At 46.5% G+C, this 27,093-nt stretch overlaps 1 protein-coding gene across 1 annotated transcript in view; it reads right to left on the minus strand.

The window, feature by feature from the left end:
* The window catches only part of DNAH6 (dynein axonemal heavy chain 6), a 2,906,060-nt gene that overhangs the window by 1,477,867 nt on the left and 1,401,100 nt on the right, over positions 1-27,093 (minus strand). The window contains exons 41-42 of the mRNA XM_030192089.1: positions 16,624-16,771; positions 3,966-4,123 (exon numbers count right to left, since the gene is read on the minus strand). Of these exons, the coding sequence (XP_030047949.1) occupies positions 3,966-4,123; positions 16,624-16,771 (306 nt within the window). The remainder of the gene's footprint in view (positions 1-3,965; positions 4,124-16,623; positions 16,772-27,093) is intronic.

Here is a 27,093-nt window from a genome sequence, read left to right on the forward strand (position 1 = left end):
AATGTATTTATTTATAGCATTTATATCCCACAATATTCCCACCCATGGGCAGGCTCAATGTGGCGTACAACAGTCTATAAAAACATACAACAATTCAGCAAACAAACAATCAATGTCGTAAGAGGGACAGGGAAATAGCTAAGGAGGGAAAAGGGGAAAGAGTAGTGGTGAACAATATGTCGCTACGACAGTTGGAAATCAGAAGAAAGAGATGCCAGGCAGGTTTGAAGCGTATGCTCTACCAAAAAGGAAGGTCTTGAGGCGCATCTTGAAAGTTGGGTGATCAGGAGTAAGTTTGACCAATTGAGGCAGCCCATTCCACAATTGAGTGCTGAGATAGGAGAAGGAGGATGCATAGGTGGTCTTATACTTGAGGCCACAAAAACCTGGGTAATGGAGCTTTAGGTACGAACGAGCTGATTTGTGAGAGTTCCTAGGCGGCAGGTTAATTAGGGTGTCCATATAAGCAGGGGCTTCACCATAGATGATTTTGTGCACCGGAGTGCAAATTTTAAAGGCGATACGGTCCTTCATAGGAAGCCAGTGCAGCTTCTCACGCAATGGTTTTGAACTATCGAATCTTGTTTTACCAAAGATGAGCCTAGCCGCTGTGTTCTGTGTTACCTCACTAGTTATTCCCATCTCTAGATCATTTATACATATGTTGAAAAGCAGCGGTCCAAGCACAAACTCCTGGGGAACCCCACCATCTACCCTTCTCCATTGAGAATACTGACCATTCAACCCTACTCTCTGTTTTCTATCTTTTAACCAGTTTTTAATTCATAATAGAACATTACCTAATATTCCGTGACTGTTGCGCCCCTCACCTGCAGCGCACTCCTCGCGGCTGATCCGCTCTCTAGCTCCGTCTCAGTAGCGAGGAGCACCGGCCATGCTGTTAGGCCAACTTACCATGTTCCACTCCTTACCCTGGTTGCCCTACTGCCGTCTTGGCGGCGTTGGCGCACCGCTCCCGCGTCCCGGAACGCCGAACAGGGCAGCAGTGCCGGCGTCCTGAAAGGGATCGCTTCCTTCCGGGCACGGAGCCCGGGAACATTAGCCACGCCCCGACTCCTCGGATTGGCCATGCGCGACCAGACTCCACCTTTGTCTGCCGGCTGGCCAATCTGGGTACCCTGACCTGCTGACTCCGGGCGCTGGGTCTCCGCGTCTCCCTGCCCCTGCCAGCTGACTCGCATTTCCCTGATGGGAGGGTCTATTTAAGGGGCAGGGTTGTTCCACTGGCTTTGCTTCGACTTCTACTTCAGTCAGTTCGCTGCTGTTGGTGGATTCTTGGTTTGCTAATCGCTACTGCCTGACCTGACCTCTGCTTGGAACCTGACTACTCTCTGCTTGCTTCCTGACCTGACCTCTGCCTGGAACCCGACTACTCTCTACTTGCTGCCTGACCAGACCTATGCTTGGGACCTGATTGCTCGCTGCTTGCTGCCTGACCTGACCCCTGCCTGGAACCTGATTACTCTTTACTGGCTGCCTGAGCTGACACTGCTTGCTACCTGGTCTAGCCCTAGCTATTGTCTGGATCTAGTCTACCTTTGCCTGCGGCCGTCTAACCCCTGGCCATATCCAGAAGTCCTGTTGGCCACCTGTACCTGGGGGCTCAACCCTCGGGAAACGGTGGTCCTCTCAGGTGAAGCCTCGGGGTTGCTCGGCTGCCCGACTGAGTGCAGGCTCAACACCTGGACGCTGTGCTCCGACTTGGCACAAGGGCTCATGAACGTGACAGTGACTTTCTAATTTGTCAAACACCTTTTGGAAATCCAGATACATAATATCTGGCTTACCTTTATCCACATGCTTATTCACCCCTTCAAAGAAATATAGTAGATTGGTGAGGAAAGATTTCCCTTCACTAAATCCATGTGGTTTTAACTCATTAATCCATGCTTCAGTGGCGTTCCCAGCCTGGATGGCACCCGGGGCGGATCGCCGATGCGCCCCCCCCCCCCCGGGTGCAGCACGCACCCCCCCCTGCAAAATGACACCTTCCCCCCCCCCCGGTGAAATGACACCCCTCCTGTGTGCCCGCCGCTGGGGGGGGGGGTGCCGTGGCGCGCGACTGTGGGCTCCGACTTTGCTAACTTTGCTCGTTCGCTGCAGCTCCCTCTGCCCCGGAACAGGAAGTAACCTGTTCCAGTGCAGAGGGAGCTGCAGCGAACGAGCGAAGTTAGCGAAGTCGGAGCCCACAGGCGCGCACCGCGGCACCCCCCAGTGGCGTGCACCCGGGGCGGACCACCCCCACCGCCCCCCCCTTGGTATGCCACTGCCATGCTTATTTGTATCCTCTGTAATTTTGGTCTTTATAATAGTCTCTACCATTTTGCCCGGCACCGACGTCAGACTCACTGGTCTATAATTTCCTGGATCACCTCTGGAACCCTTTTTAAAAATCAGTGTTACACTGGCCACCTTCCAATCTTCCAGTACCATGCTTGATTTTAAAGATAAATTATATATTACTAACAATAGCTCTGCAAGTTCATTTTTCATTTCTATCAGTACTCTGGGATATATACCATCTGGTCCAGGCGATATGTTACTCTTCAATTTGTCAAATTGTTCCATTACATCTTCTATGTTTACAGAGATTTGTTTCAATGTTTCTGACTTGTCAGCACTGAATACAATTTCTCCCACATCTTCCTTGGTGAAGACCGAAGCAAAGAATTCATTTAATCTCTCATTTATCCCATGGTCATCTAGCAGTCCAACTGATTCTTTTTCCAGATTCTTGATTCTATTATACCTAAAAAAAAGTTATTTTTCTGTGTTTTTGCCTCCAATGCAATCTTTTTTTCAAAGTCTTTCTTTGCCTTTCTTATCAGCACTTTGTATTTGACTTGCCATTCCTTATGCTGTTTCCTATTACTTTCTAATAAACTGGATATTCAATGCCGGTCACTGGAAATGGCCCGGCACTGAATATCCTCCTATGGTCTGAATATCGGGCCCTATTTGGCTACTAAAACAGTAAAGGCCAGATTCAGATCATAATGCTAGTCAAACACACTGCTCCTTCCCCCCCCCCCCCCCCCTTTGTGATAAGGCATAGGAAATTTAATAATTGTGAATCTTACATTGGGATGTGGAAGATATGTTGAACGATACTACACTGTGGATTAAATGAAAGTGTTATGTGATCAGATTACATGGAATGCGTGAAGAAAAGAAGAAATAAGTGTGCGAAACTACAGAGAAGATGATGTAATATATGTAATCGAGAACAGAAAATTTAGATTGTGAGCCCACTAGGGACAGAGAAAGTACTTGCACATAATGTGTACACCACTGCATACTTCTAGTAGTGCTATAGAAATGATTAGTAGTAGTAAAAAGGAATGAAAACCAAATTATCAACCATATATAAAAAATAGGTCCTGCTTAGAGGAATTTTGCATTAGTTGATGCAAAAATGTTAAACATTACAGTTTCATATAATATGAACATTATGAACAAGAATAAAATCATATTTTAGTGAAATTTCTAAATAAGCTCTATGCAAAAATTAAAGATGGGTTAATGGATTAGAATTCAGATTTCATCAAAATCTAGGTCTATAATGGGAGTAATTTTATAAAGGTTTTTTTCATGTAACTTTCCAAAGGTGCCTTCCCATTTATGTACTTTTGAACAAGAAACATATTTGTTTAATCTTGAATCTCATATAATGAAAACATCAAAACAAAATTTAATTTCTCCTTGTATAAAAGACAATTTTCTATGTATTCCTTGGATTGCTCTGTGTGGTTGTTCAGAAAACAACCATTGTGCAATATCTGAACTGTGGATAATAATTTTGAATGTTGATATCTTGCCATCCTCTAAGTATAAAAATAGTGAAAGTATAGAAAAATGTTATCTTCAAATGCTTTATTCCACAATGAAATTATTTTTTAATCTCAATATTTTGCAATAGGTTTATTAAAATGGACTAGAATCACCTGTATTTCCTTCCAAAAAAGTTTTTCTCTGTCATAAAATCCTCCAAAATCCTGGTATTGTCTAAGTAACTCAATTGGTGGCTGGGAACCATATCGATCCAATTTTGGCATGTTTAAATCATCTACAAAGATAATAATTCTCTTGTTTCCTGGTGCTCCTGGATACAAATAAAAGATAGAATTAAATTACAGTTAGTAACATCCATTATTGTTCTAAAACTGTAAAATTAAAATATAATAAATTCCATAGCATAGCACATATTTTTAAATTCATGTGGGTCAACCAAGGGCCCTGTTTACTAAGATGCGTTAGCGTTTTAGCATGCACCTAAAATTAGCACGTGAAACACTAGAGACACCCATATATTGCTACAGGTGTCTTTACCGTTTAGCACACACTAAAAATGCTAATGCTCCCTTAGCACAGCTTAGTAACGTAGAGGGGCATAATCGAACGGGGGCGCCCATCTCTAAGGGCACCCATCTCTGGGGACGGCCCCGGGAAGGGGCGGAGCCAACCGTATTATCGAACAAGATGGGCGGCCATCTTTCATTTCGATAATACAGTCGGGGCCGGCCAAATCTCAGCATTTAGGTCAACCTTAGAGATGGTCGACCTAAATGTTGAGATCGCCGGACTTAGAGATGGCCGGCCTCGGTTTTCGCGGATAATGGAAACCGAGGCCAGCCATCTCAAAACATGCCAGGACACCAACCGGGCACTCTAGGGGGCACTGCAGTGGACTTCATTAATTGCTCCCAGGTACATAGCTCCCTCCCTTGGGTGCTGAGCCCCCCAAATCCCCCCCAAAACCCACTCCCCCCAACTGTACACCACTATCATAGCCCTTATGGGTGAATGGGGGCACCTACATGTGGGTACAGTGGGTTTCGGGTGGGTTTTGGAGGGCTCACATTTACCACCACAAGTGTAACAGGTGGGGGGGGGGGGGGGGTTGGGCTCCGCCTACCTGAAGTGCACTGCACCCACTAAAACTGTTCCAGGGACCTGCATACTGCTGTCATGGAGCTGGGTATGACATTTCAGGCTGGCATAGAGGCTGGAAAAAATGTTTAAAAAAATTTTTTTTAGGGTGTTAGGGGGTTGGTGACCACTGGGGGAGTACGGGGAGGTCATCCCCGATTCCCTCCGGTGGTCATCTGGGTAGTTCGGACACCTTTTTGAGGCTTGGTCCTGAAAATAAATGGACCAAGTAATGTCGGCCAAATGCTCGTCAGGGCCGCCCTTCTTTTTTCCATTATCAGCCGAGGGCGCCCATGTGTTAACCACACCCAACTCCTGCCTTCGCTACGCTCCCGACACCCCCCTTAAACTTTGGCCGCTCCTGCGACGGACTGCAGTTGAGGGTGGCCAAAATCGGCTTTCGATTATGCCAATTTGGCCGCACCTAAGAGAAGGGTACCCATCTCCCGATTTGTGTCGGAAGATGGGCGCCCTTCTCTTTCGAAAATAAGCAGGATAGTAACATAGTAGATGATGGCAGAAAAAGACCTGCACGATCCATCCAGTCTGCCCAACAAGACAAACTCATATGTGCTACTTTTTGTGTATACTTTACCTTGCTTTGTATCTGCCATTTTCAGGGCACAGACCGTAGAAGTCTTGCCCAGTACTAGCTCCACCTCCCAACCACCAGCCCCGCCTCCCCCCACCAGCTCTGCCACCCAATCTCGGCTAAGCTTCTGAGGATCCATTCCTTCTGAACAGGATTCCTTTATGTTTATTCCACGCATGTTTGAATTCCGTTACCGTTTTCATCTCCACCACCTCCCGCGGGAGGGCATTCCAGCCTAGACTTGGTGAGAGAAGGACGTGTGCTTGAAGGCTCGGTCTCTAGAGAGCAGGAAGGGTGCTGGGCTGGCTCCTTCCCCAGGTGGGCAGAGAGGCCCGGGGAAGAGTTTCCCAGGAAAGGCCCAGGACATGGGGCCTCTGGGCCCTACGGACCAGAAGGCCCGGAAGGGTTGTGTGCAGCTCAGTCCAGCCTCGGGGAGCAGAGAAAGGAGCCCTGTGGACCGCAGGGCTCAGCATCTCCGAGATGAAGAGGTAACAGGTACCTCCTCCATGACCCAGCGGTTTCCGGAAAGGGAGCCTGAAGAACATGGAGGGGGGAAGTGGATAGGGAGGGCCTCGGGCCTCCAGACGGTAGAAGGAGAGGAGCCGATGGTGGTACACCAGGAGCTTCAGCCGGGTCCGGGCGTACAGGACTATGATAGCGATTGGTCGGAGGAGGAGGAGGATGAGGACAGGGAGGATGGTGTACGGTCGGTGAGTGAAGGACCGGGGCACTTGGCTGAAGAAGTGGTACAAAGGGTGCGAATGATTAAAGCCCTGGAGAAAGACATAGAGGAGCAGGGGAAACGGCTGAAGATGGCAAAAGCCATGACTAGGCTGGCCCCGGGAGATAAACAGGACATTTACAAGAAAGAAGAAACTCGTTTGTTAAAGCAGCTTCAACACAAAGAAAAGACTTTGGTTTCATTAAAGAAGACTACTGATAATCCCTTAAGGGAAATATACATAAACCAGGAGAGAATGGCACAAGGCACAGCAAAATCTCAGAGTCAGGTTTCCCCAGTATATACAGCAGAACGTTTTCAACAACAACAGTGTATGAGTGAGGACTTGCCAGCTACAAACACTGGACATACACTGCAATTTATGAAGGGCTTAGCAAGTCAAACAGATTCTGGTGCACTTACTGTGATGGCTGCTTCTGGTAATGAGAGGGGAGGAGGCAGCAGGGAGTCCATAGTATCTCTGGAGCCTACATGGACAGAGAAAGAGCTTCAAAAGGCTCCTACACATTTGCAGGCTATGGAAACTAGAGATAGAGACTTTTTCATACAAGAGCTCCAGACAAGTGTTCCTAGTCTTGCAGAAAGAAGGTTTCCTGAAGAAGGTAAAAAGGACAGTTTTACTCTGGTTGAAGGTGCATTTGTGGAAGAACTGTTGCCAGCAGAAGAGCTCTGCTTGCAAACACAGGTGCACTCTACAGGCTCCCTGAGTGCAGGAACTGTTGCTAAATTACAAGGAGTAGCTGCAGCTGGGCAAGCAGGCTCTGGCGAATCCTGCCTTCCAGAGCTGGAAAGACAGGAGGTTTCTGCCAATCAGGAGGAAGCAAGGGGAAATTCCTCTCATAACACAGTGACTGGTCTCGCGCAGGACCCTTCTGAGCAGAATGCAACAGACAGCCAGCTGGGAGCAGAGGAGCCTGAGCAGCAGGATATTCAGAGGGAGCAGCAGTGCAAGGTTTCTTCTGAACAGATAAGCAGGGATCTCCCCTGTGGACAAAATCTGGAGAACAGTGACAGTCTAGTAAATGGTTTCAGTTTGGACTTGGGGGGGGAAGGCTGCTTTGGATGGGGTGGATGAGCAGGGTGGGGGATTGGTAAGAGAAGAGGGACAGAATGGGTGTTCTTTTGAAGCTATGGAGGTGGCAGTCTGTGATCAGAGGAGGGGGGAGGAAGGGAGGGGGGTGGTGCCAGGGCAGGCTGCAGAAGGTAGAGGGGGTGGGGGCATGGGGACAGCTCAGAAGGGGCAGTTGAAGAAGGGCATGGGTTTGGATGGTCGGGACGGTTCCAGGTCAGGGAAGAGCGGGGGTGGGGAGGGGAAGATATCGGTATCTTTTGCGGCTGTGGTGAGGGGGGAAGGAGAGCAGGGGAGGGGGAGGTTAGGTTTTGCGGGTAGGGGGGGAGACGGGTTTGGAGGAGGAGGGAGGGGGCAGGGGCAGATCCCCAAACGCCGAAATGTCGTTAAGCTCAAATGGGTGGGGGAGGGGGGTATGCCATCCCGGGATAAGGTTTTGCAGTTGGTACTAGGGCTAGGGTTTATTCCAGAAGATTTATATGCTTGCATCCACCCGGCTAACATTCCGGAATATGATGTTAGTTTTTTGACTCAAAGGGGGATGGAGGTGTTTTGGGAAAAGTACGAAGAAGTTCGAGGGAGGGGGGAATGGAGAAATTATAGGGTGATTCCGATAAGCAGACCTGATCTGGTGCAGGTGACCCTTTTAGTCCGGAATGAATCCATCTCAGCGGCGGACCTGGCCTTCTGGGTTCAGCGGTATGCTGAATTGAGAACTCCACTAACCAAGCTCCCGGATCCAAGTAGAGTATGGGCAGGGGGGTGGGGGGCTTTAGTTAGGCTTAAACAGGTGGGTCAGGTGGTCCAGCATATTCCCTCGGCAGCTTTTATCGGGAGAGATAGGATCCTGTGCTTCTATAAAGGACAGCCAAGACAATGTTTTAGGTGTGGGTCTTTCCGCCACTTTAGCATGTCCTGCCTGGTACAGCAGTGTGCAAAGTGTGGGTCTAAGGATCACCTTTCAGAAGAATGTTCCTCTATCCGGTGCAATCTTTGTGGGGATCTGGGGCATGCCTTTCGGAATTGCCCGAGGGCTTTTCATAATGAGGGGGAAGAGGGTGGGGGACGAGGGAGTTTGGTCCAGGAGGGGGGGGTGGGGGGAGGGCGGTTTCAGGGTCAGGGCCCGGAGGTACAGGGAGTAGGGAAGCTGCAGAAGGGGAGGAGGGAGGAAGAGGTTTCAGGGGTACGGGGGGAGGAACAGGTGAAGGAACGGGGGGAGGGAGAAGGGGGTTGGGTTCAAGTTCGTAAGAAACAAAGGGGGGCTGAGGGGAAGGGTAGGGAGGAGTTGGGTGGCTCGGGATTTGGATCACAGGAGTGTAGGGTGGAGAACCGTTTTCAGATTCTGGAAGAGGAAGGTAGGGAGGAGGAGATCGAGGAAGGTGGGAGAGGGGAGGGAGAGGGAGTCCTGGGGGGGGATGAAGGGAAGAGGAAATTGGAGGTGGAACAGGGAGAGGGTGGTAGGTGTAAGAAGAAGGGGGGGAAGGTCCGGATGGCAGGGGTTGGGAACGAAGGAGGAGGGGGGGGGGTTGGAAGCTACCCATTTAAGGTTGAGCCGCCATAAACCCCTTCCTGGCCTATGCCCCGCCCAACCTCCTACCTCAATTAACACCAGCTTATGGTCCGAGAAGTCTACGTCCACTAATCTGGGGCCCTGCCCGCATGCCCCTTCCCGAACCAAAAATCTATCTATCCTACTCTTACACTGACCCCGTGAAAATGTGAAACCCTGTACCTCAGGGGAATGTTCTATGTGCACATCAACCAGCCCTGCCCCTTTCATTATCCCTGCCAAACGTACCCCATCATACCTCACCTGCGCTGTCCTCCCCCCACTATCCTGCCTCCTTAAAATAGTATTAAAATCCCCCCCCCCAAACCACCTGACGTGCTGTATAGAGATAAGGTTTAACTTTCCCAAACAACGAGGAACGTTCCTTCTTACTTTGAGGCCCGTAAATATTAATAATCCGCAACGCCACCCCGTGCCACAACACATCTAACACCAAACACCTCCCAATACCTAACTCTATCACTTTTTGAATATCTACATTATGTGTTTTAAATAGGATCCCTACCCCCCCATACCTTTCTCCTGCCAAACCCCAAACCGAAGGTCCCCATCTCCAGGCCCGTTGTGCCCGCCTAATCGCTTCTAGCGTTTGTAGCCGTGTTTCCTGAAGCAGAATACAGTCTGCCTGTATCTTAGAGAGGCCATCAAAGGCCAAACATTGCGCCCTCTGGGAAGCCACACTCGCCACATTCAATGTGGCAAACAAAAAAACAATTCCTGCCATTACCATCATTGAGTAGAAGGTATCCTCTGCTCACCTCCTTCCTGCATATCTGCCCTCTGCAGCACCCCACTACCAACGCCCTGCACCCCTTCTGCAGAATCCCTTCCTTCCTCCGCCCAATCCCGAACACCAAGTTTAAAACCCTTATCCTTCCCTTCCCCCTCCCCCCCTCCTTTCTTCCTCCCCTTCTTCTTCTTAGAGTCATCCAGACCACCATCTCCCCTCTCACAAAAGAAGGCCCCCACCCCCCCTCCCCTACTTGCTCCCTAACTCTGAGCTGCTCCCCTGCCCCCCCCACCCCCCTTACCTCATTCCCATCACCCCTTTTACCCTGTTCCTGTCTAGATCTGATCCTATCAGACCGCCTCTTAATCCCTTCTCCTTCTCCTGTCCCCTTCTTCTCCACTTCACTCCCCTAAGTCCTCTGTTATACACCTTCGCAATAGATCCCTTTGTTAGGCGTTTAGAGCAGGGAGGGAGGGAGGGATTTCGGGGGGTGGAGGTGAGTACAGGGTGTCATTTGAGGGTGGTAGCTTACGCAGATGACATCACAGTGTGGGTGGCGGATCCAAGGGAGGGGGAGAAGTTGCAGGAGTTGATTTCCAGTTACTCACGGGCCTCGGGGTCACTGATTAATTTCCAGAAAAGTCAGAGTTTATGGGTGGGTCCACCAGGGCTGGCATTTGCTTTAGGAGGGGGGTTTCCGGCCGCAATTGCCAGAATGAGAGTGTTAGGGGTTTATTTTGATCAAGGAGATTATGCATCTTTTAACTGGCAGCGGTGCATCCAGGCAGCTACAGTCAAGGTTGACAGATGGAAAGGCTGGAGGATGACAATGTCTGACCGGGTTCAGCTGATTAAGAGGCACCTGGTGCCCATGTTCCTGTTTCTCAGTTATATTTGTTTGGTGCCAGCACACTGTTATACTACCCTGTATAGTGTGTTTTTCCAATTACTGTGGGGGAATTGGCTGAACCCGGTTAAACGGAACATTACATACTTACCCCGGAAGGATGGCGGGGTGGGAATGGTGAACCCAGTGTTATTTTTCAGTTCCCTGTTCCTCCAGTTTAATTTGGGACGGGCAGTGGGTAGGGACCCGCCAGGGTGGGCACAAAGTGTCTTGTTATGGTGGGAAAGATTTTGGATTCCATGGCGGATGGGGGGAAGGGTGGCGGCTTTAAAGAAGGGGGCACCCATGCAGGTAGGGTACTATTGGATGTTGGTTCGGTTGGTAAGAGTCTGGGGGATCACGGTGGAGGAAATTAAGGCAGGGAGCAGGGAGGTATGGGTGGAAAGGGTGCGGGCCCAGGCCTTTTCAGCACCCCTGACACTCCAAGATGCACCTGGGTCGGTGCTGCGGCAGGGCTTGCTATTGGTTACATCGAGGCGGATTCCGCCTAAGTACAGGGACATTGCTTGGCTGTCCTTTCATGGGAAATTGTATATGAGAGGAAATCTCAACTATAGGACTATGCAGGATCGGGATTGTCCAAGGGGGGAATGTGTGGGTACGGAAGAAACAATGGACCATTTTTTGCGGGATTGCCCCTTTTCAAGGACCGTGGGGGATAGAGTGGCATCGCTTTTGCACATTTCTAGCTTCTGGTCGTACTCATATGCTGATTGGGTCTATGGGCGGCGGCAGCAGCGAAGTGGGGGTTTGGATCCGGTGACGGAGTTTATCATTTCGGTAATACTCAGGTTTTACCTTTGGATGGCTCGGTGTGGGGTGTCCCTGCACCAGGACTACAGGTCGGCTGAACAAGTTAGTTGGGACATAATTAGGGGAGTTCAGGAGGTGGCTAAATGGGAACGGGTGACAGAAGGGTTACAGAAGGCAAATGTGTGGTGGAAACATGTTCATTTGAAACCTCCATAGGGGAGGTTTGGTATAGGGTGGGGGTTTTTAAGGGGGGGGGTTTAGTTGGCTTTGTATAGGTGTGTAGGGTCTAGGAGATATGTGGCGGTTTTTATTGCTTGTACATACTTTTGTTGAAGTATTGTTTTGCGTTTCTTTTAATAAAAGAGTTCTCCAAGTATCCACCACTCTCTCCGTGAAAAAATACTTCCTGACATTTTTCTTGAGTAAACAGGGCCCCAAATATATATGCTATAATAAGTTTGAAAAATTATTCCTCACTAATCCAAAAACTAATCAACAAGCCAATAATGAGCATGGACAGGACAATTTTCAAAGAAATTAACATGGGTAACCAAGAAGTTATGTAGATAGCTACTTACCAGTAAAAGCTGTTGTCCGAAGCTAGCAGCATAAATAGCTACACAACTGGATGGCATCGTTGATGGTATTAGTATTAGACATTCTGGAAAGCAGTAGAGATGTTTAGAGGTCTTTCAAAATATATTTGGGAATTCATGTGAGAGCTTCCTCAGTCTTTGAAAATAGCTTCAAGATGCCAACTCCGTGCAAAGGAGGGAGGGTTTGTGTGACTATAGAGAACATCTATTACAGGTTTAAGTAAATTTGCCTTTTCTGAGAATATGAAATAATATGGAACCACACCATTGAGAATCTAAACAATGACAAGGCCAACAGGCAGAAAGCATATTTTTGTTGGGATCATACCAGTTTTATTTTTACCTTTTTTTTTTAAGGAAGGCAATCCAAAATATTATGACCCTCATTTTACAAGCACTATTCGAATTTGAGATGTGCATAAACCAATTCATCTTGCATAAATGTCTAATTCCCCATTTTATAAAGCTGGGATATGCAAGTTTCAAACCCAAGTGTATATAAATGGCAAGAAGTCGTGGTCTGGGTGTGTTTTGGGTGGGACAAGGCTACGCCTATTTCTTAGATATTTAGTCCCCATTTCAGAGGGGACTAAACATCTATGTTCTAAATATATGTATATATTTAGGATTTGGAAGATAGTTGTTCAATAGCAGCACTCCACTGGAGTGAATCATCAAAAAAGTACAGACACATAAGTAGAACTCAATTGTTCTTAGTCCAGAAGAGGTGCTGCAAGAAGACTTCCATCTTGGATTCGCCAAGCCCTCGCTATTTCTCCGCTTCTTTCTTCACCGTTCTGCCTGGCATTGTTCTTGTTTCTCGGAGCACAAAGTGGTCCATCAGCCTTTATTCGATCGCGTTGCGAATGTGGGTCAGATTCGCTCTTGTTTTGCGTTCATTTTTCCTATCTGAAGGAAGGGGAGCCCCGGAGAGAAAGAAACCACAACTTCCTCCCTCAAACCATCACGTGATCCTCTTCCACTTAGTTTTAAAAGCTTTGTACCACAGCATTAACAGATAGAATCTAACAGCCACTGCAGGATCAAATTTAGTATTAAGGGCGAATAAAAGAGAGAGAGAGGGAAAAGCAAGCAGGACCTAGTTTAGTATTAAGGGAGGAATAAAAAGAGAGAGAGAGAGAGAGAGAAAAGCAAGCATCATTAACTAGTTGCTATAGTGTACAAACCCTTTTCCCATAGTTTTAAACTGTACTTTTCTCTAGAAACAGGCATTTTCCCCATAGTTTTAAACTGAAACCTTTACTAGAGGTAGAAACTGAACAGCCCAGAATTCCTTTGTTCTAAAAGGCAGATATTTTCTGTTCCTTAGCTGCTAGAGAGTTAGCTCATCCAGTGACCTCAATTAAGTGATAATTAAGTTGTGGGGAAGTAGAACATTTGCATAGGTTGCTGAATCAGCTTCAAAGAGCCTGTTTAAAAGAGGCCCCTTAGATTCAAAACTATATAAAGAGGAAAGGTCCCACTGAACTTTCTTTCTGAGAAGTTCTGAGAGAGGAGGACATTTCTCTGGTAAGTGAACGCTACTTTGCTTTGTGCTTTGGGAACAAAGATTGGGGTTTAAAGGAGGAATTGTAGGTTAGTGTTAGGCAAAAATAAAAATATAAAAAGCAAATTTTAACAACTAATCTCCATAGTCTTTTCCACTAAGTTTTAAAAGCTTTGTACCACAGCATTAACAGATAGAATCTAACAGCCACTGCAGGATCAAATTTAGCATTCCCACCCTCCCTCCCCTAGCACAACTCTTCATTTATAGTCAGTTATTTTAATTACGGTAACAAGCAAGGAGTGCTCTTACAGAGTTTTAAATACATTTCATTACCATCTAAGAAGGAAACACTAAATAAATCACACAATATACTATATAAACTAAAAGACACTTTTATATTAGGCTAATATCCTTAATACTGTAGCAAGTTTTAAATTATTGAAAAACTCAAAAACATTAAGATGGAGTCAGCAGTCCAGCAGCGAGAGGGGTGCTATCCAGTCTCTTGCATTGAGTGTCACATGTATGATTATCTCCCAGTTGGTGAGATGTCATATGTGTGTGCCCGATGCAAAGAGCTCCTAGCTCTCAGGGAACGTGTCCGTTCTCATGAGGCTAGAGTAGCAGACTTGGTGGAGCTGAGGGAGACAGAGAGGTACATAGAGGAGACCTACAGGGATGTTGTAGAGAAGTCCCACCTCCAGTCTGGTAGCCCTTGTGCTACCCTGGAGGAGGGAGGTCTCCTAGAAGGAGAGCATCACCCTGGTGAAGTAGGAAGTACTCCTGTAGCCAGGACCTGCCCACCAGGGGATGTACTATCCTCTTGCACCGAGGATATGTCTCCAAGTGCTGCCCGGGAGGGAAAGGTTAGGACAGCCGTTGTAGTTGGTGATTCGATCATTAGGCATATAGATAGCTGGGTGGCTGGTGGACGTGAGGATCACCTGGTGACTTGCCTGCCTGGCGCGAAGGTGGCGGACCTCACGCGTCACCTAGATAGGATTCTAGATAGTGCTGGGGAGGAGTCGGCTGTCTTGGTACGTGTGGGTACCAATGACTTAGGAAAATGTGGGAGAGAGGTTCTGCAAGCCAAATTTATGCTCTTAGGTAGAAAGCTCAAATCCAGATCCTCTAGGGTAGCATTTTCTGAAATGCTACCTGTTCCACGCGCAGGGCCCAAGAGACAGGCAGAGCTCCAGAGTCTCAATGCATGGATGAGACAATGGTGCAGGGAGGAGGGGTTTAGATTTGTTAGGAACATTCTGGGGAAGGGGGAGCCTATTCCGAAAGGCCAAGAGGGATTACGAAAAAAAAGATAGCATTAGAGGCAAAAAAGCATAGTAAAAATTTTTTTCGGTATATTAAAAGCAGGAAGCCGGCAAAGAGATCGGTTGGGCCGCTGGATGACCGAGGGGTAAAAGGGGCGATCAAGGAAAGCAAAGACGTAGCGGAGAGATTGAATGAATTCTTTGCTTCGGTCTTCACCGAGGAAGATTTGGGTGGGATACCAGTGTCGGAAATGATATTTCAAGCGGACGAGTCGGAGAAACTTACTGACTTCACGGTAAACCTGGAGGACGTAATGGGGCAGTTCAGCAAACTGAAGAGTAGCAAATCTCCTGGACCGGATGGTATTCATCCTAGAGTACTGATAGAACTGAAAAATGAGCTTGCGGAGCTACTGCTAGTGATATGCAATTTATCCTTCAAATCGAGCGTGGTACCGGAAGATTGGAGGGTGGCCAATGTAACGCCCATTTTTAAAAAAGGAGGAGAGAATAGTATCATAGGAAGAAACGACTTCATTGACAAACTTAGAAAGAGTGGTGGATATCTCCTTTTCTACCTGCTGCTAATACCTCTCCTTAAGCAAATGAGCACAGCAAGCTTTCCCAGTTGCTTTATTACATTGACAAGCACAGATTATTCCTAGATCCGTCTTTTTTTTGCATATTCTTTTAGCTTTTTTGATGTCTCCTTTTCAAATGTTTTTTTCATCTCCTCCTGCATGTCTGTTCTGTTCTGTTACAGACTTGTCATGTCTACTAACAATTGTATTTTCCCCTAAAGTTCCTCTACATGTTGCCAATGACAATTTTGAAAATAACTAGTTCTAGTACTGAGCCGTGGGGTACATAGGAGCCAGCTGCACCCCCAATATTGAGCAAGCTCTTTCATTATGTCCGGGGAGGGCTTATTTGTATTGTGTCTGGCACCCCTGATCATTTTGAAATGTTGGCACCTATGGTGGGATACCCCAGTAGTCTGTTTGCCTTCATCAGAATGGACGTCATTCACTGCTCTGTATTACATTAGTAGAATGGAACAGGTATAAAACAATCGCTTGTTTACTCTTTCCAAAAATACAAGGATCTTGCCGGGTATTTGTGACCTGGATTGGCCACTGTTGGAAACTGGATGCTGGGCTTGATGGACCTTAGGTCTGTCGCAGTATGGCAATACTTATGTATTTAGGTACTTATGCTTGTTTACTCTTTCCAAAAATAATAGGACTAGGGGGCACACAATGAAGCTACAAAGTAGTAAATTTAAAACGAATCGGAGAAAATATTTCTTCACTCAACGTGTAATTAAGCTCTGGAATTTGTTGCCAGAGAATGTAGTAAAAGCAGTTAGCTTAATGGGGGTTTAAAAAAGGTTTGGCTAGCCTTCTAAAAGAAAAGTCCATAAGCCATTATTAAGATGGACTTGGGGAAAATCCACTGCTTATTTCTGGATAAGCAGCATAAAAATGTATTGCACTTTTTTAGGATCTTGCCAGGTACTTGTGACCTGGTTGGCCACTGTTGGAAACAGGATGCCGGGCTTGATGGACCTTTGTTCTGTCCCAGTATGGCAACACTTATGTACTTATAGTTTTATTGAACCAAATGATAAAGAACTACAGAACAGAAAGAATCAATAATCATTCAAAATTCTCACTCCTCAATCCCCTCCCCCCCCCCCCACTCCCCATCAAGATAATCCAAAATCAAACACCGTGTAACTACAACAAAGTACAACCAAATACAGTACATATAAACCCTCCATCCAATCTAAAGCCACCCCTCAAACCCATTCAACTCCAGAAAAAAAAAGATTATAAAAACCATAATTTAATGTGACAGTTTTACTCTTTTAATTTAAATTATTCAAAATTAAATTGACAAAACATTATCAAAGAAATATAAAATAAAGCTTTACCTAAAATATTTTTTCTTTTCTTTTCCAGTTTGGACTCAATTATCTCCTGTGTCCTTATTGAGGATGTCTGAGCAGAGAAGTTTATATAAACAGGCATATAGGATGCTTCTTCCTGAATTCTGTTAAGTAATCCTCGAGCAACTACAGACTTTATATAAAATATGTAACATATTAGAAACACAGAACCAGTTATTAATGGAAATAACAAACATATATGAACAAATATATTAAAATAAAAACAAGTGCTTAGTACCCCAGATATTGTTATCTATGCATAGACCAGATGTAAAGAATTTCTAGATATAAAACAAGAGATCATTCTGATTGGTTTCTAATTGGTTTTAATATGCCTTTGTAAAAGTTATGTCAATCTTTTAGAACAACCTCCAACACCAAAATATCTAGAATATTCAGCAACAATTGATGGTCCGCCAAGTCAAATGCACTTGATAAGTAAAATTGTAAAATTATGGCCCTGCAACCTTTCCCTAGAAGCATTCTACAATGCACTAAATACATTTTCTATGCTATAATACTTACAAAAGCCAGACTGTGAATCGTGAAGCAAATCACAGTTATCCAAGAAATTAGTTAGTTATTTTGTCACCAGACCGTCCATTAATTTGATGAATACAGGAATGGATGTCAAAGGTCTATAGTAACATCTGCAATACTAAGCTTAATAATCGGGATCAGAACAATATTTCCAATAATTTTTGGAAATCTACCCAGGGCCAAATATTGATTAACCCATACTGACACTGCAGCAAAAAATGATCTGGAGCAGCTCTCATTAGATTTGAGGGAGAGATGTCCAAAGAACAATACGATGATGAATATTGTTTAAATAAAGGATGCAAATCATTCACACAAATGGGCTCAAAGTCAAACCACACTCTATCAGCAGGAATAGAATCAGTGCCAGTAGATATTTTAGATTGGGCAACATCTATCTGTAGCTTAGTTATTTTCCCCTTAAAATGATCCGCCAATAGTTGTGAAGGGGAAATGTGTGTATCCAATTGAATATGGAGGATATTATTCATTCTGGGGTCCTTTTACCAAGCTGCGGTAAAAAGGGCCCTGCAGTAGCAGTGGGGATCATTTTATTCCCGTGCACCAGGGTCCTTATTACCGTAGTGGGTAAAAGGCCACCCCCCCAATGGACATGAGGTAAGATTACTCTTACCATGTGGCCATGTGGTAGGGAGCACTTACCACTACCCAATGAGGTGGCGGTAAGGGCTCCCAAGGTAACACCGCTAGGTTAGTGCCATAGTAAAAATTCTAAAAATATTTTCCTGTGTGCTGCAAATGGCGCATGCTCGAGCCAGAACTACCGCCGGCAGCCGCATTGGGCCAGCAGTAGTCCCAGGCTGCCACACGGCAACCCTTTCGTAAAAGGGCCCCTCTATTAGACATATTGGCAGCTTTTAGTATTCTGAACCACAAATTGCTACTGGCAAGTGTGAAAAACTGACTTCATTTATGTCTTATTTAGCAAACAGGTCTTGTCATATCTAGTGGAAGGGAAAATTAGGTTCTTACCTTGGTAATTTTCTTTCCTTTAGTCACAGCCCATTAACTGATGGATTATATCCGCCTACCAGCAGGTGGAGATAGAGAACACTGAAAAACCACAGTGACCTTGGACGGCTAGCCCCTTCTGCCTTCAGTATATGAAAACTTCCAAAGCAGAGTGAGAAAGAAAGGTAAAATAACGTAAACTTTCCTCACAGTGAACAAATGCCCCAGAACCGGAGCAATAACCAAACAAAGGAGGGACGATCTCAACCTCCTGCAATAGAACAGCATGTAGAAACTCTGATAACTTGTCTTCAACTCTTCCTGAGGAGCTACAATATCTGCATGAAAGATCTGAACAAAAAACAAAGTCAGACAGAGAGGGATCATGGATTCATCTGCTGTGACTGAAAGAAAGAAAATTACCAAGGTAAGAACCTAATTTTCCCTTCCTTGTCATCAACAGCAGATGAATCCATTAACTGATGGGATGTACAAAAGCACTCCCTACGTAGGGTGGGAACAGGCAACTCCGCGAGCAAGTACTTGCGCAGCAAAATGCGCGTCCTGCTTCGCTGCAACATCCAACCTGTAATGCCGTACAAACAAGAGCTGAGAAGCCCAAGTAGCCACACGACAGATCTCATGAAGAGAAAGAACACCCGTCTCAACCCAGGAGGAAGAAATTGTTCTTGTGGAATGCGCTTTAAACGCTTCAGGAGGAGACCGTCCTGAAAGCAGATACACAGAAAAAATGACTTCCCTGAGCCAACGGGCTATAGTGGCCTTAGACGCCGGACCCCCGCATCGAGGACCTGTCAACAATACAAAAAGGTGATCAGAAGTCCTGAAATCATTTGACATCTGTAGATACTGCAACAGAGCCCTGCGTACATCCAAAAGATGCAATTGCCCAAAAGAATCCGGAAAGTCCTCCTTAGAAAAGGAAGGTAGAAAAATGGGCTGGTTCAGGTGAAACACTGAAACCACCTTAGGCAGAAAGGAAGGCACCGTACGTACCGTTACCCCGGACTCCGAGAAATGTAGAAAAGGATCCCGACAGGAAAGCGCCTGAAGCTCAGATACGCGTCTAGCCGATGTCATGGCCACCAAAAAGACTGTCTTGAGAGTCACATCCTTCTCAGAAGCCCGCCTAAGCGGCTCGAAAGGCGAACGTTGGAGAGCCTTCAACATCAGCCCCAGGTTCCAGGCCGGACACAGCGGCCGCACAGGAGGACGGAGCTGAGGTGCCCCTCTGAGAAATTGGACAATGTCCGGATGCGCAGCAAGGGACAAGCCAGAGACTTTCCCTCAAAATCATGCCAATGCTGCCACCTGAACTTGCAGGGAATTGTAAGCCAGACCTTTTTGTAAGCCGTCCTGCAAAAAGTCCAGTACCGACGAGCCTGGAATATCGCTCTCAGTTCCTAGCGATTGATGGACCACCCCGCTTCCATGGGTGTCCACTGACCCTGAGCATAGCTTCCCTGGCAATGAGCTCCCCAGCCCGAAAGGCTGGCATCCGTTATCACCAAGTACCAAGAAGGAAGTGCGAGCGGCATTCCCTGGTGCAGCATCCTGTCGGAGAGCCACCAATCCATACTGTGCCGGGCCGCAGGGAGCCACGTAAGTCTGTGTTGGTATTCCTGGGAAACCGGAGACCATTGCTGGAGAAGAGCGATCTGCAGCGGCCTCATATGAGCTGTCGCCCAGGGAACCACCTCCATGGTGGACTTCATCGATCCCAGGAGCTGAACAAAGTCCCAAGCTTAAGGGCGAGGCATCCGCAGGAGCAGACAGACCAGATTCTGAAGCTTGCATCGCCTGTGGTCGGGGAGAAAGACGAATCCCGAGGCCGTGTCGAACCGGACCCCCAAATACTCAAGAGACTGAGAGGGGGGGGGTCAGGTGACTTTTGGGCAAATTGATCACCCAGCACAGAGTCTGAAGAACCGTTATAACTCTTGTCATGGCGAGTCGGCTCGCGTTTGCCGAATCCGCCCTGATGAACCAGTCGTCGAGATAAGGGTGAACTCTGATACTCTCTCACCTGAGAAAAGCAGCTACCACCAACATCACCTTGGAAAAGGTACGGGGAGCTGTGGCTAGGCCGAAAGGCAAGGCCCGAAACTGGAAATGTTGGCCCAAAACCGCAAACCGGAGAAACCGCTGATGCAGAGGCCAAATAGGTATGTGCAAATACACTTCTTTTAGGTCCAGAGACGTGAGAAACTCTCCTGGCTGTACCGCCGCAATGACGGAGCGCAGGGTTTCCATACGAATGTGACGCACTGTTAGGGCCTCGTTGACTCTTCGTAAGTCGAGGATTGGTCTGAAAGACCCGCCTTTTCGAGGTACCACAAAATAAATGGAGTAGTGACCGCAGCCGTGTTCGGCAGGAGGCACCGGAATCACTGCTCCGAGGTGCAGCAAGACTTGCAAGGTCTCCTCTACCACCGCCCGTTTGACGGCAGTGCCGCATCGGGACTCCATAAAGGCGTCTCTCACCGGGGCACCGAATTCCAATCAGTAACCTTCTCTGATCAGGTCCAGGACCCACTGATCCGAAGAAATCTTGGTCCACTCCTCGAGAAAGAGGGAAAGACGACCTCCTACTGCAGGAATTGACGAGATCATAAAGGGCGTCAGCCAAAAAGGACAGGGCAGACTCCATACGTGGGCCAACCTCAGCGAGGGACCCCGCACCATCCGCGGGCTGATCAACCGCGTGCTGTAACCAGGAAAGGCAGGCCCGGGCTGCATAGGAACTACAAATAGCTGCCCTTAAGGAAAGGCCCGAGATTTCAAAGGACCTCTTCAACGCTGTAAGGAGGAGGTAGAAGGAAGGCAGAGAAGAGCTGATCGTGACAGGAAGCGAGGAAAGGAGAAGCACCCTCAGAGGGGAAAAGGGAATAGGAGACTGATGAGAAGGGAAGAGAACTACAGAGCCCAGCAACACTTGCAAGGGAGGAGGGAACAAGAGAAACAGTACCACAACTCCCAGCAGGTAGTTGAGTCAGGGGGTGATTGGGAGATGGAGGATAATCAGGGGGAGGAGCAGCAGCTGGGGGAGAGGGTGGGGGAAGACTCCATGGAGTGGGAGGAGATTGAACTAGGGGAGGAAAGCGAAAATGTCATGAAGGAGAGTGGGGAGGAGCAGATGGAGTTCTTTTGCTCTGGACAAAGGAAGGTGGAAATGGGTGAGACTGCAGAGAGAGAAGCCAGAGGTTCTGGCCGCTAAGTGACAATGCCTAGTGGAGGTCTGACTTCATGGAACTAGCGGGATTAAGTACCTGAAGAAAGTCAGTCTGAACATTTTGTGGGAGGTTGTCAGAATGCTGGTGGCTGACAAGCGAGGGTGGTGAAAATGCCTCCTACTCCTAGGCAGTAGAAGAAAGGAGAGGAGGAATAGACTGAACCACAGGTTTATCCCAAGTTGTTAGCGAATGCTAAGACCGAACTGTTCTGAACTGTTGTTGGTTGTTATGTGTTTGAGAAATGAAGCCAGGTGCACAGAGACCAGCAGTTGTAGTACAGTGGACATACTGTTTTCCCGCTGGTACCGCTGTGGAATAAAGTACTCTGCAGAATAAATATAGAACTGTGAATAATTACTTTTTGCAAGTGAGCAGAAGCAGTTCCTCTTAGGAGGTGGATTAGCCCCAATTGTGTGGGTGAAGGCGGACAGCACGGAGAGGTGTTAAGTCGAGAGCAGACCGCACTGAGAGGTGTTGAATGGAGAGCAGACAGCACGGAGAGGTGTCGGATCGAGAGCAGACAACATGGAGAGGTGTCGGATCGAGAGCAGACAACACGGAGAGGTGCAGGCTGACAACGCGGATTCTAGCTGCCGGTCCTGCATATCTTTCAAAGCGACCCCTCCCTCCACCGGGAAAATGGTCTTTTTAGTCACGGCCGTGACCAACGCATCCACTTTAGGCATCCCAAAAGGGGCCAAGTGATCCTCACTCAGAGGGTAAAGCTGACTCATAGCCCTGGCTACCTTCAAAGGCCCATCAGGGTCAGACCATTGAGCAAAAATAAGCTCTTGGATGGAGTCATGCACAGGAAAAGCCTGAGAAGGCTTCTTGGTATTAGCCATCCTAGGATTAACAGAGGAGGCATCGCCCTTGGCCGGATCTTCAATAGAAAGGGCCTGCAAGGTGTCAGCAATGAGAGCTGGCAGCTCGTTGCGGTGGAAAATCCGTACCGCTTTAGGATCATCCAAGTCCTGTGGCAAACAGGCACCCTCATCTGGATCATCCGTGCATGAGGGCCTGCCAGATCCCTCAGACTCCCCACAGCCTGACCATGGGGGGGTGGGGGGGAAGGAGCGGCGCCAGTCTCAGACAGGGAATTTACCCGTCTACGTTTAGTGTCAGTCCAACGCTCGTGGGAAGCCGTAAAATCAGCAGCCAACACTGGGCTATCAAAACCTGGAAGGAATCCAGTCCGCAACGAAGTGTCAGACACCTCCGGCAGAGCTCTTTTTAACATAAAGGCCTTGTGGATCAGCAGCACAAATTCAGGGGAGAAAAACTCACCCTGGTCCTCCGCCCCCAAATTAGGAGAAGCGGAGGAAGGAGCTCCTCTAGCAGCCTCGGAACAAGACTTCCCCCTGCACTCAGACTCCTCCGCCACCGCGAGGGTCGAGTCATGCGGCGCTTCCAAAATGGCGCCTGCTGCCAGCTCCATCGAGCGGGAAGAATCACCGCTCGCCATGCCCGTACTAGCACGAGCATCTAAGGAGCACGTACTGCAAAGCCCCGCTGCTGACCTGCGTTTACCACAGCGGGAGCAGCGCTTAACTCCTTCAGCAGCCATCCCCCGACTGGACGGAAAGATAGAAATAAAATGGCTGCTTCACGCCAAAACTTACCCCGCACAGAACACTGTCCGCGGGAACCTCCCTGGAGGAGCTGGGCACCACTCTCACCTCAAAAAACCGAGTCAACGAGCTGCGGTCAAGCTGCACAGAACCAGAATCTCTGGATAAAGCCTCAGAAATAGCTGCGCTGAAAAAGTGTACCCTTTTTTTTTTTTACACTGTGAGGAAAGTTGGAGGCAGGCAGCAACAGAGGGACTCCGGGAGGATGAGGGTAAGGTAGGGACAGGGAACAAAACCAAGTATGCCTTCAAAGTGGGCACCACCAGCCACAACACCCCTGCTCTACTGGCAAAGCACAGGAGCCTCCCCAGGCAGAAATCCAGGAGCTGCTAAAGTGACGTCCACATCTGCTGGGAGATAGAGATATACTGAAGGCAGAAGGGGCTAGCCATCCAAGGTCACTGTGGTTTTTCAGTGTTCTCTATCTCCACCTGCTGGTAGGCGGATATAACCCATCAGTTAATGGATTCATCTGCTGTTGATGACAAGGAAAGGGGAACTTTCTGAAGAATTAGTTTTCCAATGTGGGGTCCCAGAGGATCCCATACTCTCCCCCTTGTTTTGTTTAATTTGCTTTTTTGTCGCCTCTCATTCAGATTACCAAACAGTTTAGTTATGACATGTCATATATATGCTGATAATATTCAGTTATTGGCCAATATACTGTAGGCCCTCGAGCTACTGTGGATATTGATAACTGGATAAAAAATAATTAGAATAAGGGCCCTGTTTACTAAGCCATACTGTAGGTGCGCAAACTTTTTAGCATGCGCTAATGATAGAGACACCCATAGGAATATAATGGGTGTCTCTATCATAAGCACGCACTAATTTTTAGTGCACGCTAAAATGTTAGTGCACCTACAGCACAGCTTAGTAAACAGGGCCCTAAGTGACAATGAAGTTTCACCACTATTGTCTGAAATTAAGTACTTTCAAGACAGAAAGTTTTGGGCGAGTCATGATGAAAAAATTAGTGTCTGCTGGTAAACTATTCTGCTGTTATTCATCCAACAGTAAAAAATGAAAAGTCTTTCCACAAAACCCCAGATTTCTTCCATTGTACGGACTCTTGATTCTTTCAGAAGGATTACAAATACAATACAAATGGAAACTTCTATTCCGCAACTCGCTCAAAGGCTCAGTGCGGATTACAATAAGTTTTATAAAAATGAAAGAAGTCGGGCCAAAAGAAGTATTCTGTATCTTAAAATACAGAGAGAATGTAGAAAAGAGTAAATGTTGATATGCTTCGAAGACCGAAAAGTATCAGTGTACTTAGCTGAAACTTAATAAAGGATTTTAATATTGAGAAAATGGGACAGACAAATGTATATTTTTACTTGCCCTTCACAAAAAACCACCAAAAGAGAAGATATGGGGACTATTAAATATACATGAACATGTCCCAGACATCAATATGGAGCACAGGTCATAATAAATAACATTCTAGTATCTGGAGAACATCAGATCTAACTGCCTCACACAACCATCAGAACAAACATTTGTTCCATCGCAGGATGCAGGAGCGCTTGCAGGATGGAAAGGTATGTTAGTAGAAAGTTGGTGTAAGATGTTTTATTAATATTTTTGATAATGGGGGTTGTTAAATTTAAATCTTTGGTTTATTTTGGCTGTTTTATATTTCAGTGAGCCTCTTCCTTGAAAAAGCTTCACGCGAAACTTGGCCATGTCGGCGGGGGTTCTCTGATATCTTCAAGCTGCTGCCTTTTAAGATAAGTGTTCTTAGAAACACTAGTTTTTTCATGAGATTATATACTGTTTAAAAAAAGAAAAATAAGAATGAAACAAATAGTTGTAAAATAATGAGAGAGCTCATGAGGATTTGCACCACACCATTTCGCTTATTGCGATGGAACAAATGTTTGTTCTGATGGTTGTGTGAGGCAGTTAGATCTGATGTTCTCCAGATACTAGAATGTTACTTATTATGACCTGTGCTCCATATTGATGTCTGGGACATGTTCATGTATATTTTTACTTGCCAGCACATTGCAAGCGACTGCCCAACACTTGCTATGTCAGCATATTATGGATATTACACCGACAATATTAAGTTTGTTTTTGTGAACTAGGGCATGAAGTTTGACCAGATGAGACCAGAAATGCAAAAACCAGAGATTGTACTGTGAAGAAAACCTCAACCAGAGTGCAAAATGAGAATCATCAATCTAGCTACTGGGGAATTAGGCCTGTGGCATGGAATTACCTGATTAAATCTTGAAGTAACACATTAGTGAAAGAGCTCCTCACTGCTGTATTTTGAAGAGATAGAATACTGAAATGGTTGAAGGCAAAAGATTGACAGATAGTAATTAAATACTGACCTTGAAATTGACTCTGATTTATGTCAGAAGGTGAGTGAGAGTAAGGTCTTAACTGTACAATAAATGTGGAAGGGTGATATTTGGAGCCTCAAGAATAGTGAAGTGGTCCTGGGCTTGAACCTGGGGGCTCAGGTAAACACACATGGAGCAGGAAGAACATAAAAACCTTGGGACCAATATTCAGACTGTGGGAGTTAGCCCAGCGTTGAGCCCATATATTCAATGCTGGGCCGTTTCCGGTGACCGGCATTGAATATCAGGTTCAAATTTAACTGGCCACGTCAATATTCCATGCTGGTTGATTAAGTTTGAATCTGTTGGTCTGCTTCTTGTTGCTTGCTGCTCTATCTGTCTGCAGATCACTGCCTCTTCACTTGTTTGGTACATACTGTAAGAATAGCCATACTGGGTCAGACCAATGGTCCATCTTGCCCAGTATCCTGCTTCCAACAGTGGCCAAGCCAGGTCTCAAATACCTGGCTGAAACCCAAATAGTAACAACATTCTATGCTACCAATCCCAGGCCAAGAAGTGGCTTCCCCATGTCTATCTCAATAACAGACTATGCACTTTTCCTCCAGGAGCTTGTCCAAACCTTTTTTAAACCCAGATACGCTAACCGCTGTTGCCACATCCTCTGGCAACGAGTTCCAGAGCTTAACTATTTTTTCAGTGAAAAAATATTTCTTCCTATTTGATATAAAAGTATTTCCATGTAATTTCAATGAGTGTCCCCTGGTCTTTGTACTTTTCTAAACAGTGAAAAATTGATTCACTTCTACCTGTTCTAAACCACTCAGGATTTTCTAGACCTCAATCATAATCTCCCTCAGCAATCTCTTTTCCACGCTGAAGAGCTCTAACCTATTTAGCCTTTCATCATATGAGAGGAACTCCACCCCCTTTATCATTTTAGTCGCTCTTCTTTGAACCTTTTCTAATTCCACTCTATCTTTTTTGAGATATGGCGACCAGAACTGAACACAATATTCAAGGTAAGGTCGCACCATGGAGCTATACAGAGGCATTATAATATTCTTAGTCTTTTTTAGCATTTCTTTCCTAATAATTCTTAGCATCCTGTGTGCTTTTTTGGTGGCTGCCATACACTGGGCAGAGGATTTCAGTGTACTGTCTGTCTACAATGACACCTCCTAAGGTGGACCCTAGCATCAAGTAACTATGATTTGCATTATTCTTCCCAATGTGCATCACTTTCAATTTGTCCACATTAAATTTCATCTGCCATTTGTATGCCCAGTCTTCCAGTTTCCTAAGGTCTTCCTGCAATTTTTCAAGATCTGCATGTGTTTTGACTGCTTTGAATAATTTTATGTCATCTGCAAATTTAATCAACTCACTCATCCTTGCAGTACCCTTCTCTATTGAGAAGAATGGACATTTAACCTTAACCTCTGTTTTCTGTCCAATAACTGATTCCTAACCTACAAAAGGATTAAGTGGCCACACAGAAGGCTAGATGAAGAAAGCAGAGTGGTTAACGAAGATTAGATACAACTTGCATGTGAGATCAGCAGAGAAATTAAACTAGTGTACAGTTAATGCTAGCAAGATGTTGCATTATTTATTACTATACTAGTAAAAAAGCCCCGTTTCTGATGCAAATGAAACGGGGGCTAGCAATGTTTTCTTCTGTGTGCATGTGGGACTGTGTGTGTCCCTGCCCTCTGGCCTCTCTCCCCTCCCCCC

This window comes from Microcaecilia unicolor, chromosome 2 (genome assembly GCF_901765095.1).
Source record: "Microcaecilia unicolor chromosome 2, aMicUni1.1, whole genome shotgun sequence".
NCBI lineage: Eukaryota > Metazoa > Chordata > Amphibia > Gymnophiona > Siphonopidae > Microcaecilia > Microcaecilia unicolor.